General features: G+C 34.4%; 3 protein-coding genes across 3 annotated transcripts; 2 read left to right on the top strand and 1 right to left on the bottom strand.

Annotated features, from left to right (window-relative positions):
* Positions 1–5,681: 5,681 nt before the first annotated feature.
* On the top strand, positions 5,682–9,777 carry LOC130993281 (D-xylose-proton symporter-like 2). Its single transcript, XM_057918112.1, has 14 exons — positions 5,682–5,973; positions 6,171–6,271; positions 6,404–6,482; positions 6,642–6,701; positions 6,857–6,923; positions 7,004–7,128; positions 7,462–7,563; positions 7,727–8,095; positions 8,180–8,227; positions 8,332–8,394; positions 8,712–8,792; positions 8,930–9,028; positions 9,330–9,467; positions 9,546–9,777. Exons 1-14 carry the CDS (start codon positions 5,929–5,931, stop codon positions 9,675–9,677), a joined length of 1,509 nt encoding a protein of 502 aa, XP_057774095.1. The 5' UTR covers positions 5,682–5,928; the 3' UTR covers positions 9,678–9,777.
* Positions 9,778–12,862: 3,085 nt separating this feature from the next.
* Positions 12,863–14,770, top strand: LOC130993280 (NADH dehydrogenase [ubiquinone] iron-sulfur protein 6, mitochondrial). Its single transcript, XM_057918111.1, has 3 exons — positions 12,863–13,194; positions 14,244–14,328; positions 14,487–14,770. Exons 1-3 carry the CDS (start codon positions 13,060–13,062, stop codon positions 14,594–14,596), a joined length of 330 nt encoding a protein of 109 aa, XP_057774094.1. The 5' UTR covers positions 12,863–13,059; the 3' UTR covers positions 14,597–14,770.
* Positions 14,771–14,849: 79 nt separating this feature from the next.
* Positions 14,850–19,184, bottom strand: LOC130993279 (uncharacterized). Its single transcript, XM_057918109.1, has 8 exons — positions 18,761–19,184; positions 18,479–18,574; positions 17,676–17,786; positions 17,284–17,593; positions 16,758–16,848; positions 15,971–16,304; positions 15,609–15,757; positions 14,850–15,527 (listed from the first exon to the last, which is right to left on the bottom strand). The coding sequence occupies exons 1-8, from the start codon at positions 19,034–19,036 to the stop codon at positions 15,008–15,010; spliced, it is 1,887 nt and encodes a 628-aa protein (XP_057774092.1). The 5' UTR covers positions 19,037–19,184; the 3' UTR covers positions 14,850–15,007.
* Positions 19,185–19,391: the final 207 nt, after the last annotated feature.

Genomic DNA, 19,391 nt, shown 5'->3' with positions numbered 1-19,391 from the left:
TATATTTTAGAACTCTGTTTGGTATAGCATTTGAAGTACTTTTGATTACGTTTATCACGATTGGATTATGTTTTTCAAGTTTTAGATTTGAGATGGTATCTTGACAATAAGAGCAACTTTTTGTGTTGCCTAGTTGTCTGGTAAAAATTTAATTTATGGAGATCTCTAGTACTTTACTCTGTCGAATTGGATTTCATATAAGATCTTATTTTATTAAAATGTGAAATGTTGGAGAGTTTTTTATGTACTTTTTAGCTTTTACTTTTGATTTCTGATCATATTATAAGTTTAATTTTTATAGTAATGTTATTTTTTTGTAATAACAATTAACTATACAGAATCTATTGTTGCCTTGGAGTTTATAATTATTTTTAGCTCTCAGTTAGCAATTTCTAATTGATGTTGGTTAATTTTATCTTATATTTATGATTATTTATAGTTTTTAAAAATTTAAATACACACACACATATATATATATATACATATATCTTATATTTTTTTATTGTGAGATTATTTAGAGATTAGTTGCCAAAGTATTTCGTACCACTTTTCATTAAATACAAAGTAAAATTCAACAGAAATTCAATTTTGTTTTGTTTTTAACCATTAATTAAGATTTATAATCACTTTTTTTAATTAAGTAAATTAAAAAAATAATAAAAAAAGAGGTTCTACAAGATTACGGACCAAAAAATATATTTGTTATATTTTATAACAAATTTGAGAGATGCTAAAAAATGATTGTGTATAAATTTGAGAGAGGCTAAAATATGGTTTTAGTAATTTGTATAATGAGGGCAATATGATAAAGTTACTAATTTATCCATTCATTTACAACAAAGTAAACAAGTGTGTAGGATAAGTATAGTAATCAACGCATTTCCAACAAAGTAAATACATGATAAAAAAAGGAGAAAATGATAATATTATCTCACAATTTCCTATCCATCCTTTTCCAATGAAAATTTTCCATCAAAGTAAACGCAGCCTAAAGAGTACAACTGATGTTGGAGTCGCGATCCATGGTTTTACCCATTCGAGAGGTAGAATTGGGTCTTTCTAAATCTTAATGTTTTATGGGCATAACCATTTAAAGTAGGAGAGGCTTATGGGCATGATAGTTAAATTCATTAACTGATAAGTTTTGGTTTTATACACTGGAAGGAAAGATTGGATTGGGGGCTTTAGCGTGCGTGACACGTGACAATATGGTTGTTATTGCTTGTGACCTATAACCTATTGATATATGGATGAAGTGAATATGATTGCACCTATGACAGAATAAAGTTCACGTTTAATGAGTCAAGTCCAAGTCAGATTATTGTCGTATTTTGATCAAATCGTTTTTCTGTTTCAGAAATCAACCCCATTTATAGTGATAACATGACCAAATAAGTTACAATTAATTTCCTATGAATTCGACCCTGCACTTGCCGCTAACTAGTGTAGTTGTAGCCTGTAGGCATTAGATAAATTTATTCGCGTGAAGCTAAACAACGGTTTCATCACGAGGGTCACTTGGCGAAGGACTACCGCAAGCCCAAGAAGAAAAAGGCAAAACAACGTGCCAACATCATCGAAAAGGACTCGGACGATTGGAATCATGGTTACTTGACGATGGTCTCTTTGAATTGCTCATCGAATTTCAGACAATCAAATTATTGGTCAACAAACTTTTGAAGTTAGGTTAAATTTTAAAAACTTTAAAATTTATGTATTTTTTATATAAAAAGTAAAATAAATTTTAGTTGTAAAATTTAAGTATAATTTATGTATTCACAGATGATTAACTCTTTCATTAATTGGTAGATAAGGCGATATTAAAACTTGACGGGTTTGTTGAGATGTTATGTAAACGATGGTTTGATTAAAATTTTCCTTTGACTGGTAGCTGATCATGTTAAAAAGAAAAAAGAAAATAAAAAGAGAGATATTAAATTATTACTAAGTAGGTAGTATGTGGATCTAACAAAACGAGATGTCTTTTTGACTACATTCATCACACGAAAGAACTAACTCCTTCAGTTTAATTGCAACATATTAAAAGTCAATGTTGCAATTTCAACACTCAATTTACTCCTTTTTACAATAGATACTAGTATGACCACGATATATTTATTATTTTTAAAATTATAATTATGTAAAAAAATATCAAAGTGTCAATATTTATGAATTATATTAATTGGTAACCAAAAATATGTTAATTTAAATATTATACTCTATTTGATTTAAAATAGTGTATAATAACAATATTATCAACTTAATCAGTATATTATTATAGTTAATGGGTATTGTATAATAATAATAATAATAATAATAATAATAATAATAATAATAATAATAATGATGATGATGATGATGATGATGATAATAATAATAACAACAATAATAATAATAATAATAATAATAATAATATTTTTATAGATTTTAAAGAAAATAATATAAGTCAATGTTATTTTGAACAAATAACATTAAATCATCAACAGAACAAAATTAACAGCCATTAACAATTTTGGGCTCTTATAAGTGCAAATTGTTTTATTATTAAAAGTTCATATTTAAATAACTCAAAACTAATAAAAAATTAGAAAAAAATATGAAGAATATAGGAAAAAATACTCCCTTCGTCCACGAAAAATAGTCCCGTTTGAGAGTGGACACGAATTTTAGTAAAATTGTTGTAAGTAGAATAAATGTACAATTTATAGAGGTAATGTTAGTATCAGAAAGTAAAATAAATGTACATCATTAGTTAAAAAATGAATTAAAAGTATAATTTATAGTTAAATATACGAAATAAGGTAGGATGTGATGGTTCAAAATGTGAAATGAGACTATTTTTCGTGGACAGAAAAAATGGGTAAGTAAGATTTTTTTTTCATGGACGGGGGGAGTATAACAATAGATATGTTTATATAACATTTTAAATTCTAATTTTATGATATATAACTAACTTTTTATTTACAAATTCATATTAAAATTAGTACAAATTTTTTGTTCCTTAATTGTATTAAATTTAAAATAATTATAATAAAACAATCATGTAATTATGTAAACTTTTTTGAATTAAAAAAATGACATATTTACTTATTTTTTCATCAACAAATGAAAACAAAATAAAAAAAGAGTATGATATTCAATATTATTGGTAAATGAGACATAACAAAAATTAATTTTGGCAATTTAAATGATCATAACTTATTCATTTCAAATTTATTTTTTATAATTTTTACATCGAATTAAATATCTTTTTATGATCTTTAATTTAACGTCCATATTGAATATTTTTTCATTAATCAAAATTAATGATTTTTTGAAAAAAAAATTAAGAAAAAGAACAAAGAAGAGATAAATTTTGGTGAAAAGAATTGAGAGGAGAGAAAAATTGGAGGTAAAAAACTTCTCTTTTATATCATATATAAATAAATTATAATTTTAATTGTATCTTTGTTTAAGCATGAATTAAATCTAATAACAATAACAATAAAATATAAAAAGTTAGTACTAATTTTAAAATTCAAGGAAGCATATAGAATAATAACCGAATGTTATATGTATATTAGCCCTAAATAAAAAATTGGAGTTTGAATGTTTCAGGGTATTTAACTAAATTATATATTAAAATTCACAAATAAATGGAAAGATGGACATTAATATAAAATATTTTTGTTGGGCATAAGACTTTCGACAACATGAAAAATTGGAATTGGGCTAGATTAAGTTAAAAATCAATACTAATAAAATTCATTAATAAAAATAGCAATTATAGTACTCCTCTCAGTAGCTAGAAATTTCCGCCTCTCTCTCTCAATTCACACCAGAAAACCCTTTTTCCTCTCAGTAGCTGTAGCACGGTACGTCCCCCCCCCCTTTTTCTTCGCTCCATTCGCCTCGCCTCTCACTCGCCGCCGCGAGGACCGACCTGCCCCGTTTTCTCCGCCAGCAGCCGCAAAACGGAAAATCAGCAGTAGCGCTGCAAGCCTCGAGAAGTTTGCCTCTACAGTTGCATTAGTCCGCCTCTCTGACCGCGAATGCCTTCGTCCGACTTTCACAACTACAGCCAGATAACTCAATTAGGGCTTCGAATATCTCTTTTTTTCTTCTCGTTCTTCTCAATCCACGATTTTTGAATTCTAATGTATTAATCTGCTATTCAAATTGTACTTATATGTGGGTTGGTGAATTTTGAATTTTTCTTTTTTTATTTTGTTCAAAAGAAGGTTTCGTGGTATAATCCAATTTGAAAATTTAAGTTCTAGTTGTTCAGAGTTTTGGAGAAATGTTTGCTGGGAGGATGATGTTGATTTCTGAAAAATTGAGAGAGGAAATCTATACAGCATCTTGTTGATAGAGAGATTGGGCAGATTCGTGATTTTGTAGTGTAAGATGTGAAGCTGAAAAAATTACTACCTCCGGCCTCAATAGGCTAGAAGATTTGAACACGGATATTAAAAAATGAATAATTTAGTAAATAAAATAGAAGAGAAAAAATAATTTTTATTGAAGATATATATATTCAAAAAAGTAGGAGAAAGCAATAAGAAAAAAATAATTATATATAAAATATAATGACATTTAATGTAAATAATAAATTATACTCCCTTCATCCATGAAAGAACTTCCTAGGAGGGAGTGACACGAGTTTTTAAAAAAAATATTGTTGAGTGTATTGGGAGTGGTGAAAAGGTGTTATAATTAATATTGGGAGTTGTGAAAAGTGAAAAGTAAGAGGATTATAAGTGGTGGGGTATAGTCAAAAAATAGGTAGGAAGTTCTTTTGTGGACGTACCAAAAAGGAAAGATATGAAGTTCTTTCGTGGACGGAAATAACTTCCTCTTTCTTTCTTTCCATTTTTGGACACCTACCCCACCACTAATAATACTTTATTTATTCTTACTTTTCACTTTTCACCACTCTCAATACTAGTATAACATTTTTCACAACTTCCAATAATAATTATATCACTTTTTCTCCATTATCAATATACTTTACAACTACTTTTCACTTTTCACCACTCCCAATACTAATTATAACATTTTTCACAACTTCCAATAATAATTATATCACTTTTTCTCCATTATCAATATATTTTACAACTTTTTATTAAAACCCGTGCCGTCCCCAAAGAGGAAGCCATTTTAGGGACAGAGGGAGTATTTGATATGAATTGACCTTTTATTTTAGCAATTGATCTATTGAATTGGAATGTTCAAATAAGGAAATACGGTCTATTAAATTAGGATGAGAGAGTTAATAATTTTATCAGTAAAAATAATTTACTAGGTGTTTCATACTCCATTCGTTTCATTTGTATTGACCCTTTACTTTTGGGCACGAGGATTAAGAACAATATAAATAATACAAACCACACACACACCCCACCTAGTGGTTATTGTGGCCGAGAGTACTCGAACCTGTGACCTCTTGGAGAACAGGCAACTACCCCAACCACTAGGCCATCCCAAGGGGACTGATTAAGAAAGTCTTTATTTATGAGTTAAGTAGGTAGAGTGTTTTATTTTTGCCACTTAAATAATCTTTATTTTTGCTATTTTAATAAAGGGGCCAATATAATTGAGATAACTCAAAATGACGAGGAGGCCAATACAAATGGGACGGAGTGAGTAAGTAATACATATAGATGGGAGTTGGTAGCAACACACAGGGAATTAATAAAAAACGTGTCAAAATATGGTACTACTATAAGTAAATAACAGCTGTCAGCTGCAGTATTCTAGATTTTATTTATTTATTTCCAACAAGCCAATATTCAACAAAAATTGTAGTAATAATCGTGTTAGATTGAGGATTTGTTTGTTTGGCGAACTCCAGCTAAGATACTTAATACTCTATTATTACTTGCGCATTTAATCAACCATTTACGTTCTTCCAGATTTCAACCATTACACGAGTTTCCCAACGCTGCCATGGCTTCCGATGTCGAGCGACCGAGGTTTTCCTCTATTTCTAAGGTATTTTTGCCAACTTAATCTTCTTCACTTCATCCATTTTATCTCAAATTTATGTGTAATTTTTTTTGCGCTTGCTCTACTAGTTACTGTTTATGATGCCTTTTACCAAATGCCGACTTGCTGATTTTAGTTACTAATCAGATAATTTGATGCCAACTTTATGATAATTTCTTTTTTCCTTATTTTGTAATTGTTAGAACGGAACATCATCTGGTGAAATCGGTAGCGAGCAAGAGCCTCTCTTGAAGAATGAAAGCAACGAAGTTGAGGAGTACTCTGTGGTTTCTGCGATTCTTCCGTGAGTTTGGACTTCTCATTCGCTCATAGCTGTTTTTGTTTCATAATTTCCACTTGATGATTAATTTTTAGGATCATTTTGGCATATTTGAATGTGTCCGTTTTTTCGGTTAATTGTTTGATAACGTACCAGGTTTCTGTTCCCTGCTTTTGGAGGACTGCTGTATGGTTATGATATTGGAGCTACATCTTCTGCTACTATTTCCATTCAGGTATTGCTTGTGGGAGGTGGTTGTTTTTCCGTTTTAAGGTGCTTCACATAAACTATTTTGATTGTAATCAATTGGCACTTTAGAAACACTAGAATTATGTTTTTTGGTGCAAACTTAATTCGTGATGCTAATGTCTTTCTGTGTTCTCTTCCTGTGCAGTCAGCCACATTTAGTGGAATCTCATGGTATAATTTGTCTTCTCTGCAAGTTGGTCTAATTGTAAGCAAGCTCATCCTTCCCGGTTGTTACTAAGCACGCGCGCGCGCGCACAGACACACACACACACACACACACACACACACACATATTCCATGCTTTTTGTAACATAATTCTGGGAAATCATGTTTTCTGTTTCTGTCTCCTTATTATGGCAGACCAGTGGCTCATTGTATGGTGCACTGATAGGCTCAATTTTGGCATTTAATGTTGCTGACTTCCTAGGTTAGTATAACTTCCAGTGTTAGACCTAATGATTGCAACTAGTATTGCTGAACACATAATTTGGGCATGAAACACTGCAGGAAGAAGAAGGGAATTGATTGTTTCTGCTGTTACATACCTTGTTGGAGGTCTTCTAACAGCTTTGGCTCCTACTTTTGTTCTCATGGTGATTGGGCGTTTCATTTATGGAATAGGAATTGGATTGGTAAGATTATAATTATGTAACCCCCTCCCTCCCGAGTGCGTGTGCGTGTATTATGGTGATTGACCATTTTTGTGAATACGTTAGAGGACTTGCTGATATTTGATGACTGCAATTTGTTTTCTCTTGCACTCATTGTTATGAGACAAGTATCAGGATTTAGTAGATTTTCTGAAATATATCTTTATCTTCGGTTGAAATTTTATATCTATATATGAATTTACAAAAGAAAAATCATCTTGGCCCCAGAAGTAAGTGACAGTCATGTGATGAAGAGCAAGATGTGTTATTTCTTGATTTTTTTTTTGTAACCCACTTTACTTTCCTGCATATTAGGCAATGCATGCTGCTCCAATGTATATTGCTGAAACAGCTCCAAGTCAAATACGAGGGCGGCTTATTTCTCTTAAGGAATTCTTTATAGTTCTTGGAATGCTAGTAAGTAATCCTGCCTTGAACGAAAAGCTCCGAACTTACATAAGCTATTCAATTACATATAATATTTTGTTTTACCTTAAACCGAACTCCGTGATAGTTAATTGTTATGTATGCTTGAAAACTACTTGAGTCCTGTAAATAAGACTTTTGAGACTTTGTTTAGGTCGGGTATGTTGCTGGTAGCCTTTTGGTAGACATTGTTACTGGTTGGAGATACATGTATGGAGTTAGCGTACCTCTATCACTGATAATGGGATTCGGAATGTGGTGGCTTCCCGCATCTCCTAGATGGATACTTCTACGAGTGGTACAGGGAAAAGGAGATGCTCAGGTTTTAAGAAGAGTTGCCATAGATTGCTTATGTAAATTACGAGGAGCGGCTATAGGTGAATCTGCTCCTCAGAAAGTGGATGACATTTTGTCTGAGCTTTCTCACATGCGCGAAGAGCAAGAAGCCTCATTAGCTGAGGTATTCCAGGGTAAGTGCTTGAAAGCACTTATCATTGGCGGTGGGCTAGTCCTCTTTCAACAGGTATATGGTTCAGAAAAATTGGATTTCCATTTTGAGAAACAAATCTAAATATGAGCTCATAACTCTTTTATCTATTAATGGCAGATTACAGGACAACCAAGTGTGTTGTACTATGCCGCGACAATATTTCAGGTACTGCTTCTGCATCAGTCATGAAAGCTAAATATATGTGGTTGCTGAGGACTAAATCCTGTTATTTTGCTGCTTCGCCAATTCTGATAATTTTGGTATCATAGAGTGCAGGATTTCCTGAAGCTTCAGATGCGACTAAGGTGTCTGTTCTACTTGGTTTATTGAAGGTCAGTTCCCAGGGTCCTATGCTCATTGCACTTTCTAGTTAATAGGTTATAGAGGTAACTATCAATTGAATTTTTTCCTATTTAATATATCTCCTATTTAGGGTTCCATACTGCTGCTAGCATTGCTATTGTGCTCGCTAGCATTGCTATTGTTCTCTAGGCCTATGTTATCACATTGCTCTCCAGTATATGATATATGTTTAAGAGGTTTCTCTTTCCCGTTCAGTCTTCTATTCTCCACTATTTACTGATGTAGTCCATTATTCTTGATCATACACCTAATCCTTGTCCACTCACATATTGCCTTTGAATTATAGCTGATTATGACCGGGGTGGCCGTTTCGGTTGTTGATAGGCTGGGGAGAAGACCTTTGTTACTTGGAGGTGTATCTGGCATTGTAAGTGATCTCTCCAGGTCTTTAATCTATTTTTATATGTTCAGACTATTTCAGTTCTTAAGTCATTCTTTTGTATGATACATTGGTAGTTGTTGGCCTGTTTAGCTTATTACTGACTTACTTGTTTCATTTGGCAGACGGTATCTCTAGTTCTTCTCGGATCTTATTACTCTTTCCTAGGCGATGTACCTGCTTTGGCAGTTGTGGCTTTGCTCGTATATGTTGGATGTTACCAGGTAATACCAATTGGTTTATTGCCTCAACATTACACTTTGTGGTATTTTTTTTTCAGTATCACAATACTGAGATATAATTAAGCAACTCTCACCTATGGAACATGATTTTGTGTGTAAAGAAGTGGTGAAAATTGCTATTTTAATATCTAATATGTTTCTATTATTTCCTGCTTTGACAATGGATGTATAAGTTGTGTGAAAGAGCATGTTGTCTTTGTTTATTTGTATGTTGGTTGAATTTGCTCTGCTACTTCCTGTTATGTCAAGTATGAAATCAATAATTGGAGTCTGTATTCTGCAGCTTTCGTTTGGTCCAATTGGTTGGCTGATGATCTCTGAGATTTTCCCCTTGCGTGTGAGAGGACGAGGATTGAGTATTGCTGTTCTCATAAATTTTGGGTCGAATGCACTTGTGGCATTAGCATTTTCTCCGCTGCAGGTGCGTTTTGAGTTGAATTAGTGTTTAATGTTATTAGTAGATTAGATTGTTAAATGTTGTGTTTAATTGTGGTTGCAGGAGTTGCTTGGGGCTGGAACCGTGTTTTTCATCTTTGGAGGCATAGCTATCTTAGCAATTATTTTCATATTCTTTTATATACCTGAAACAAAGGGGCTCAGCTTGGAGGAAATTGAAGCTAAGCTCCTATAGTTTCATACCAATTTCCAAGGATAGCTTCTGTTTTATGTAAAAGATGATCCACACTTGGCACTTTTCTGTCACTTCAATCGGATACACCTTCTGTTTTTTATGCTTCTTCACTATACAAAATAAATGGCTTATAAATATGAGCTGATACAAAAACAGAACCAGGATTTGGATTGGCACCATTAAATTGTGCACCCTGACATGTAATGATGTAATTGTGTTAACCTTATAGAACGTGGAAATAAAAGATCGATCCTTTTCTTAGGTTTCGAATTTGTAAAAACTAAACAAAAAAATCAATTTGTGGATTTAATTTTTTTTTTTTTGAAAGAAAGGTCTAAGAATGAACCACACGAATATTTCATATTTGTCGATTTGTATTTTTGATTTATTAAACATCACTATCCCAATTCGGCAATTCCCACCACTAAGCAAAGCTACCAAACGCACACGTTCGTCTTGAAGAATGGACGATTTTCAATTAATTACTACTCCATCCGTCCCGCTTCAAATGACCCTATTTCTATTTTGGATTGTCCCACTTCAAATGACTCAACCCAAATTTAGAAATATTTAATACTATTATTTTTTGGATGGTCCCACCACCACTTTACACATTTATCACATATTCCTTAATCTCCGTACCTAAAAATTTAGGGCCATTTGAAGCAAGACGGATGAAGTAATTATTAACATTTGCATTCCGTGCGATGTACGATAAATATTTTTTATTTTTATATTTATATAAAATTAATATCAATTCAATTATTATATTTAAAATATAAGTAAAAAATTAATTTTAATTAAATATATTTGAGTTGAATATAAATATTATATGACTGATCATTTTCTTCACTCACAATATAATTAATTTATAATTATTAACATTATTTTTCAAGTGAGACCATTTCTCCATTCACAACTACAAACCATTTTTATTAAAACTCTTGTCATCCATTTTAATGTTTTTTTTTTTGGACGGAGGGAGTATGTAATAGGGATATAATATGTAATCTATATTTTGTGATCAAATATTTTTTATATTAGTAAAGATCATTGTTAGTTATTTGGTTAATTCATTCATGTAATATACAGTTTCATGACATAAATATGTATCTTGAATCTAAAAAAAAATGAATTTTATTTTATTTTAATATTTGATACTATAATATATAATATGATAGTTGTTATTTTAATGATTTATTATTTGATTAATTCTTTAGTAATACTCCCTCCGTCCCTGAAATAAGTTCATCTTTTTCCTTTTTGGGACGTCCCACAAATAAGTTCCTCTTTCTTTCTTTCCATTTTTGGACAACTACCCCACCACTAATAATACTTTATTTATTCTTACTTTTCACTTTTTCACCACTCTCAATACTAATTATAACACTTTTTCACCTTTTCACCACCCTCAATACTAAGTATAACATATTTTTCTCCACTATCAATACACTTTACCATTTTTTCTTAAAACACGTGCCATTCCCAAAAATGAACTTATTTTGGGGACGGAGTACTTCATCCGTTCCATTAATAATTGTTTACTTTATTTTTTCATTTGACCTATTGATAATGACTTGTTCTAGGAAACCAACTTATTTCACAAAAAGTTGTGACCTCTATCACTTTATTTCATTTTTATCTTTTAATCACTACTTTATCCCATAATTGTACATAGTTGGCCATGACATGAATTTTAACAAAAAATTATTTGGAGTGTTGATAGTAGAAAAATGGTCTCACATTGATGATATTGTTAAGTGGATTGTGGGTAAATAATGTACTCCCTCAGTCTCACTAAAAGTGGCATGTATTCCATTTTGGGTCGTCCCACTATAAGTGGTCTGTTTCCGTAAATGAAAAAAATATAATCTTTAAAAAAAGTAGGTCCTACTACTTTTAATCAATTTACACATTCTCCTTAATTTTCTAGTCGAAAAGTTTTGAGCTACTTATAGTGGGACAGAGGGAGTAAGTTACAAGGATAAAATTGTGAAAATTATAATAATGTTCAAAAATAGAATGTGCATAAATTTGGGGAACGTGCCAAAAAGGAAAGCTATGTATAAATATGGGGGACGAAAGAAGTATTTTTTTTACTAATGTGTGTTGAACAGTAATGCGCCATTACGGAGGGAGTTTTTTTTTTTGATAAATTACACAAGTAAATAAAGAAGTTTTAAAGATCGTACGACGGTGAATTCGAATGCATGACTTCAGCCCTTGGACATTAAACACACGCACAAGAGTATTTTTTTTTTTTGATAAATTACATAAGTAAATAAAGAAATTTAATGATCGCATCATGGTGACTCGAACCCAAGACCTCGGGTCTTGGGCATTAACCACCTACCGCTAGGTCAATGGACACAAACTACAAATATGTTTTTTTTTTGATATATTATACTCCCTTCGTCCCACAAATCTTGACACGTTTTCCTTTTTGGGCCGTCCCACGAATCTTGACACATTTTCAAATAAAGTACTCCCCCCGTCCCACTCCAATAGGCTCATTTTCCTTTTTGGGTAAAAAAATTGTACTTAATTGGTGTGGACCACACCACTTTACTACCATTTTCATACTAAAAAGTAAGTTTTCTTAATCTCCGTGCCCAAAAGAAGTGAGCCTATTGGAGTGGGACGGATGGAGTAATATTTATTACCTTCTCTTTCCTACTTTATCACTTTTTTTACTTTCTCTATTCCACTTTATCACTTTTATTACATTCTCTTTGCTACTTTATCACTTTTAATATTAACTACACACTTAAAACACTAATTTACAATTTCTTAATTCTCGTGCCGAAACCAAACGTGTCAAGATTCGTGGATGGATGGAGTACACGTTAATAAAGAAATTTAATGATTGCACCACGATGAACTCGAATCCAAGATTTCAGGCCTTGGACATTAACCACCTACCGTTAGACCAACACACGCGCACACACAGCAACGGAGAACTCAAACCTAAGATTTCAAGTAACCTCTTACTACTAGGCCCTCCTATTGTTAGGCAACACACGTACACGCAAGTATATATATTTTTTTGATATATTACATAAATAAATAAAGAATTTTAAAAATTATGGACGGATGATTTGAATTCAAAACTCCACGTTTTAAGCATTAATCTCTTATCGCTATACTAACACACGCACACAAAGTTGCGTAAGTAACTAAGTATGTTTCTTTTTGATTAAAAAAAAAAAAGTTGCATATGCCTCGAGAGAAATATAGAGGATAGGAATGAAGCAACATAAGAAATTTTAGGTGGCAAACGAAATTACTGATACTCCACTTTATATTCCGCACAACTCTTTCATGTGCCCTTTATCTCTCTTGTACTAAATCGAGCGCTCTCTCTACACCTCAGCCCCCGACAATGGCGGCATTCAGGGGAAAGAATGGACTAACAATGGCGACGCACCTCATGAAAACCCTAACTGGATCTTCGAGAAGCCTCAGCGGCATCGTTAGCAGCGAAGTTGCCACCTCTCATACCCAAAAATGGATGCAGGTATATATAATTATACATAAGTTGGGAAATTCGTGTTATTCGTTTATTTATTTATTGTATGATGAAAATTTTCCGATTGTTCTGGAGCCTCTTGTTCTTATTCCATTAAATGATTGCTTTTATCGATGCGAGAGCTTTGTTGATTTAGATTTGAAGATCTGCAATCGCGTATTTTGTTCGTTGGTATTTAATTATCTTTTTACCTTTTGTTTTAGCTCCCCGAAGGGATTGGAAGGTCGTGCAAAATTCCAGAATTTATACCCCCTCGTTATGATTATATTTGCAGTTCAAAATACTGTTTTCCCAAAACAGGAAGGGGCAAATTGTTGAGAATGTGAACATTCCTTTCTTATTTATCTTTCATATCCTTTATTTTCCTTCTAGATTGAGTCTTTGTTACAGCTGCAGATGTTTCTATATACACGAAGTTTTGCAAGTTGGTTTAAAGGAAATTGCGAATACTCTATGCTATAGAGCATCTGCACTTGCACACCTGTTGGTGTTCTTGCATATAGGCAGGATATCCATGGACTAGTGTATATTCTTTTTGCTCGTACCTTCAATTTTAAAACCTATATTAGGATAATACAATGAGTGATAACTGATAAGATCATTGGGCTTTTTTCCATTTTCCCCTGCCCATAGTAACCTCTGCAAATAGTAATCTATTGAGGGTACTGAATAAGAGGAATATGACAAGCTTTTGAGTTTTGAGTTGTGTTCAAATTTTATTTGGTTGAGTAGCACGTAATGAATAAGATCACACTGGAGCTGGCAAATTGATCTCTACACCAATTTCATGAATAGGCAGTTTGCATGGCATTTACCAAGCTACCAAGAAACTGCTTCCTTGTTCTATCCCTAAGTTGATGGCTACTTGCTTTCAGTTACAATACTGAAAATATATTCGAGGTTTTAACAAAACCATCACTTACGCACCTGGTTCTGTGTACAGCTTTTTCGTACATCAACATGTGTGACATATCATCTCCAGGTGGAGCACTAATGTAGTCTTTTATTCTAATTATGGTTTATGGATGCTAACGTAGGATTCGAGTAAAAAGTCTCCAATGGAGTTGATCAATGAAGTTCCACCAATCAGAGTAGGAGACAGGATTGCTGTTTGTGAAGGAGGTCTGCTCTGCTAATATTTGTATATGTCGAGATTAATCCTCATTATTATTCTCATAATTTGTGATAAACCTAAGTCCCTTCTCTATGAATAGTGATTATCTTTATCTGCACCCATATCATACTATGTTTTAATAGGTGTCTGTTTGTCTTTGCTGCAGATAGTGACCCGGCACTTGGTCATCCAGTTGAGTTCATATGCCTCGACAAGGATGAGCCAGCGGTGTGCAAGTATTGTGGTCTGCGTTACGTGCAAGACCATCATCACTAGACGATGGGTCTCTGGTTTTTGCTGTTTTAAAGTATGTCATCCCAGTTGTTATAAGCTGTAATTTTCAGATAACATGGTGTTTGGCATGGCTGCCAAGTATTCTTGCTCCTCAAAATAAGGATTCCTTGCACATTTTGAATGAAAACTGCTCCTGTTCGGAGCAAATTGGCATCATCTTTTACCATATGAAGTTGATTATTTTACACTATTCATCATAAGCTATGGATTTGTTAATCGAGTACTCAGGTGGAAATGAGAAAAAATTATATCAATGATTTCACTATTGGTGGTAACAACGTATTTAAATCAATGAGGCTAACGAATACTATGCTAAAGCTACACCAAAACTTCCTCGCATTGAGAGGAAAAAGAAGCATATGATTCATATTTGATTTCAAGTGGTGGAATTGGTTAGGCAAAAAGTGGTTCCTCTTCAGTTCCAGCAAGTTTCTTCCTTTGATAATGCTCTGCAACTTTGTAATCTACCACCTCGCGAAACAGATTGGAATCCAACACGCAATTCTGACTACCGTACACCGCTGCTTGAACGCTTGCCATAAGCTTCGCGATCTCTCTTCCAGAAAAACCTTGCGTCTTTGCAGCAGCTTCCTTAATGATTTCGTCGTTGAGCCCTTGCATCTCTATTCTGTTTTGCTGCTTCTTGAATAACTTGGCCCAGAGCCCCGGCTTTCTTGCCCCTGCTTGTGCTATGTACTTGTCCAGGTACAAGTTAAGCAGCTTGAAACGCTCATCTTCACCAGGCAAAGGGAATTCTAGGACTTCATCAATACGATCTGAAACAGCTGAATCGAGATCACCAGGGCGGTTCGTTGCAAGAGCGAGGACTATATCCTTGGACTGGTCACCCGTACGGAACAGAAGGGCATTCAGCGCGCTCCTCTGAGCTTCACTCATGTAGGTTTTATTCCGCCTGGAGGGAGATGTTCGAATGTTAATACAGATCAAACTATGTTTGAAACAATGCAGGCTAGACTAAAGGAGAAAAACTCACTCGCACAAGAAGGCATCTGCTTCATCAATGAAAAGCAACAAACCCTTGTTAGATTTCTTGGCCCAATCGAACATCTGGTGTATCTTGGTAACAGCTTGAGAGCCCAGTGGCGCAACATCACCTCCAGTCATCAGTGCATAGTCGAGCCCCTATAAAAAATGAACTCAACAATCACAAAGTCATACATCAACGCGGTCCTTAACTTATAAATTCACACATGATGCATATCGGACCCATCTCTAGTGAGCCAAGTTTTCTTTGTGGGAGTGCACATATATTTCTAAATGCCTACTATAAGCTAAAGCAAGTGCATTGTAATAATTAATCCATCCATCAAGAAGGAAAAGGTTATGATGTCATACAGATTTGCGGGCAAGCTCCCTAGCAGCCATCGTCTTCCCTGTTCCTGGTGGTCCATAGAAAAGCATGTTTCTATATGGTGCCTTATGAACTTTTGTATGTGCAGTTGAACTAGCCAAATGCTCAATCCGTTTCTGGAGGCGAGGATGTAAGATAACATCTCCAAAACCTTTTCTGCTTTGTGAGCCAGAACCTGCATTACCACCTCGGTAAAGGGTGCTTATGCCGCGTGAAAACAGCCCAGACCATGGGTATTTACCACGGGAAGATTCTCGGATCAAAGATGGTTGTCCTAATATTCGATCCACGTAACTCCAAACCACCCTAGCACCTTCTCTGAAATCCAAAAACTTATTGTAAGCGTTTAGAGAAGCGCTGAAATAAAATTATACATGCCATCACCAAAGAATGGATCTAATCGGAGATGCCACTGCCAATTTGATACAACTTCCATTGTTTTCTAATGCCAAGACAATTTAATACAACTTCCATTGTCGAAATGCCAAAATCATCGAAATGCTAGGAATGAAATTCTTAACAGCATCCGCCAACTAATATAAGTGGCTTCTTGTTGAAAAACAATTGTCAAAAAACGCAAACCACTTATGGCAACAAATGACAAGTGGATTTAAAATGAGAAAAAACATTAAATAGAAAATGTTTTCAAATAGGTGTGGTTTTGCCCATTTCGGCAAGACAGTTTTTTGAATGTGAAGTCAGACAATATAGTCAAAATCCACTAAGCTCAAGGATTCTGAGGTTAACAACTTGACATTCCTAATATAGTACCTTGTCGTGTAGATGCCTGCTGCTAGAGCTGTTACCCCTCCAACCGCTACAACCATCTTATTCTGATCTGTTAAAATAGCCCGTAACCCTCCTGCATTTAAGGGAACATTTGGAGTTGGAGAAGCAGCATTAAATGAAATATGCAACCATCCATTTGAAAAATGACTCAAGGCCAGACACAAAAGACAAACAAATGGGAAATAGAAGCTTATACTTTCCATAAACTAACACCAACAAATCAGTTGCTAGTTGAGCATGTAAACTAGGGCCAACTTGCCAATAATTTTAGAACCCACAAAAGCTATGAAGTGGATCCTCACACTAAAGGTTCAACAAAGTATATTAGCTTCTAGTAGAATATACAAGCTCGAACACGTATTGCAGTTTTGCAACAAAATGAGCAACAAAAATAAAAGGTTATTCAAACATCACCGCTTGCGTTTCCGTTGCATATATATATATATATATATATATATATCTACCAATGTCTAGAAAAGTAAAGATCTGCAGTATTCGAGAGAAAAACCTCCAATGTGATCAAATGCGGTGTTAATAGTAGCAACCCATTTCTCTCGCTCTGCATTTGCACGTTCAACTAGCATTCGTCTGCTGACATCCTCTCCAAGCTTGGCCTCATGGGCTCTTCCCTCTGCTTCTGCCATAGCCCTGACCCTAATAGTTTCACGTTCTATCTCAGCCTTCTCTCTTTCAGTCTGACGACGCTGTGCTTGAATCTGTTCTTCACTTGCTCGTCTAGCAGCCTCTTGCCTCAGAGCCGATTCCTCTTGCATTTTTACAAGTTCTTGATTTCTACCCCTTTGATGTTCATTCTCTGCCTGCAAAACTCCAGATTACATGGTATATAAATAAGGGAAAGCCCTGATGCTTCACTTCACGTGAACCTGAAGGATCACATACCTGCATTCTTTTCTTGGCCAATTCATCTTCATATCTAGCCATCTGTGATTTTATTTGTGCTTTTTGTTGAGTTAGCTTTTTCTGTTCATCATAGACTATTGCTTGTTTCTCCTGGAAAATATAGAAACCAATTTTCATTTTTGATCCTACAATCTTGTCATCTCTGATCGAGATCGAAGCACAGAAAAACACCCAAACATGGCGAAATGTTCAGCTCACAAGCCCTGGAAAAGGGATTATTGAAGTGTAATGAAAGGAATGAAACTATTCCTAGTTCTATTCCTAAGCTTTAATTCCTTGATTGTTGAAGGTATAAGCGGGATTCTCCAATAAAAATGCTTAATAGGGAGTTGCAGTTTTCATTTAAAAGAGAAATAAGAGCTAAAATTTTCTTAAATGTAATTAGTGCAATGAAGACCTTGTCGCTTAGAGAAAGAATGTGTGAGATTAAATAGTGAATAACAAAGAAAAAGCTCAACAACGTACACTCATCTCTATGCTCACAAATCAAGACAATACTACTCGTTTTACAGTGGATTCGATCCCAACACTCCCAGCCAAAATGACATTTTCTCAAGAAACACATGTAATATGCTAGGAAGTTACATTCACAATAAAAAAATACAATCCCGTGCTTCCAAAAGTTAAATTGTATAATATCCACAAACTACTAATCTTTTACCCAATCTAAATTATGAAAAGAAAAAACCAGAATATCTAGGTTTGAAACCGAAAATCAAACTTGCACGAACAAGGTTCATTTTAAACTAGAAGCAAGCAGTGCAAAATATGACGAAGCTTACAGTGTCAGCTTGAGCTTGAATTGCCTTGAACTCCATAGCTTTTGAGCTTAATTCTTGCTGTTTTGTATCTTCTCGCTTCTTCATCACCTCAAACACCTACACCAACAAAAGTCCTTGAATATGTTACCAAATATCGTAACATCAACTTCCATGCGAAATTTGCTCAACCAACATCCAAACACCACTTCAACAGATTAGATGAATTAGGTGCATGCAAATAATCACATCAAAAATTCAAACAGATTTACTCATCCAGGGAAAAGAGAGAGAGAAACTAGAAACCTTCTTAGCATGTTGAGAACTAGTAATCTCCTTCAAAGCCTCAACACCCCTCTCCAAGGCCTCCGGGTCGAACCCGGCTGACGTCGTCCTCGGGTTATTATTGCGAACCAGTTGCGGCTCGTCTGCCGGCGGCTGAGCCGGCTCCGGAGCCTCCCCCTCAGCCGTTGAATAAGAGAATGGCGAAAAGCTGAAATGCCCATCTGCGTGGGCTTCGTCGACGCCGAAAGCAGCGTAGGTTAGCGAGGCTAGAATCCCTGATGCACACTTTTTTGCCATAATCTCGACGGCACTTAATTAAAAATGTGGTGTTTCGTGGTTTGTCGCATAAATGGGAATTGAAATTAAGAGCGAGTAATGATTGCTTGATGGTTAAGAAAAGAGGGTTTTGGTGAAGACGCCATAGGAGGTCTTGAGGAAGAGCAGCCTCAGGGTTTAGGTAGGGTTTCCGATTTTTGCCTTTCTTCGAGTCAGACCGGTTCGAGCCTCAGACTCAGTGCGGTTCAAACCCGGTCTAGACTTCCCTGTTGCTATGAAGTATAGTACTAATACTATGACTGAAATAATGATTTTAACTATTGCAAATTTGCAATTAAAACTAAAAAACTTATAATACACATTTATTATACATTTA

The sequence above is a fragment of the Salvia miltiorrhiza genome, chromosome 7, assembly GCF_028751815.1.
Source record: "Salvia miltiorrhiza cultivar Shanhuang (shh) chromosome 7, IMPLAD_Smil_shh, whole genome shotgun sequence".
In the NCBI taxonomy this organism is placed as follows: Eukaryota; Viridiplantae; Streptophyta; class Magnoliopsida; order Lamiales; family Lamiaceae; genus Salvia; species Salvia miltiorrhiza.
Note: the sequence above shows the minus strand (reverse complement) of the source record. Positions and strands in the feature narration are given on the sequence as shown.

Coding starts and splice junctions, on each gene's coding strand:
- LOC130993281 (XM_057918112.1), top strand. CDS start 5,929: ATGGCTTCCGATGTCGAGCGACCGAGGTTTTCCTCTATTTCTAAG. Junction 6,702..6,856: donor CTCTGCAAGTTGGTCTAATT/GTAAGCAAGCTC, acceptor TTATTATGGCAG/ACCAGTGGCTCATTGTATGG. Junction 9,468..9,545: donor TAGCATTTTCTCCGCTGCAG/GTGCGTTTTGAG, acceptor TTGTGGTTGCAG/GAGTTGCTTGGGGCTGGAAC.
- LOC130993280 (XM_057918111.1), top strand. CDS start 13,060: ATGGCGGCATTCAGGGGAAAGAATGGACTAACAATGGCGACGCACCTC. Junction 13,195..14,243: donor ATACCCAAAAATGGATGCAG/GTATATATAATT, acceptor ATGCTAACGTAG/GATTCGAGTAAAAAGTCTCC. Junction 14,329..14,486: donor GATTGCTGTTTGTGAAGGAG/GTCTGCTCTGCT, acceptor TCTTTGCTGCAG/ATAGTGACCCGGCACTTGGT.
- LOC130993279 (XM_057918109.1), bottom strand. CDS start 19,036: ATGGCAAAAAAGTGTGCATCAGGGATTCTAGCCTCGCTAACCTACGCT. Junction 17,594..17,675: donor TGGCCAAGAAAAGAATGCAG/GTATGTGATCCT, acceptor GGAGTTTTGCAG/GCAGAGAATGAACATCAAAG. Junction 15,528..15,608: donor GCAGATGCCTTCTTGTGCGA/GTGAGTTTTTCT, acceptor ATCTCCCTCCAG/GCGGAATAAAACCTACATGA.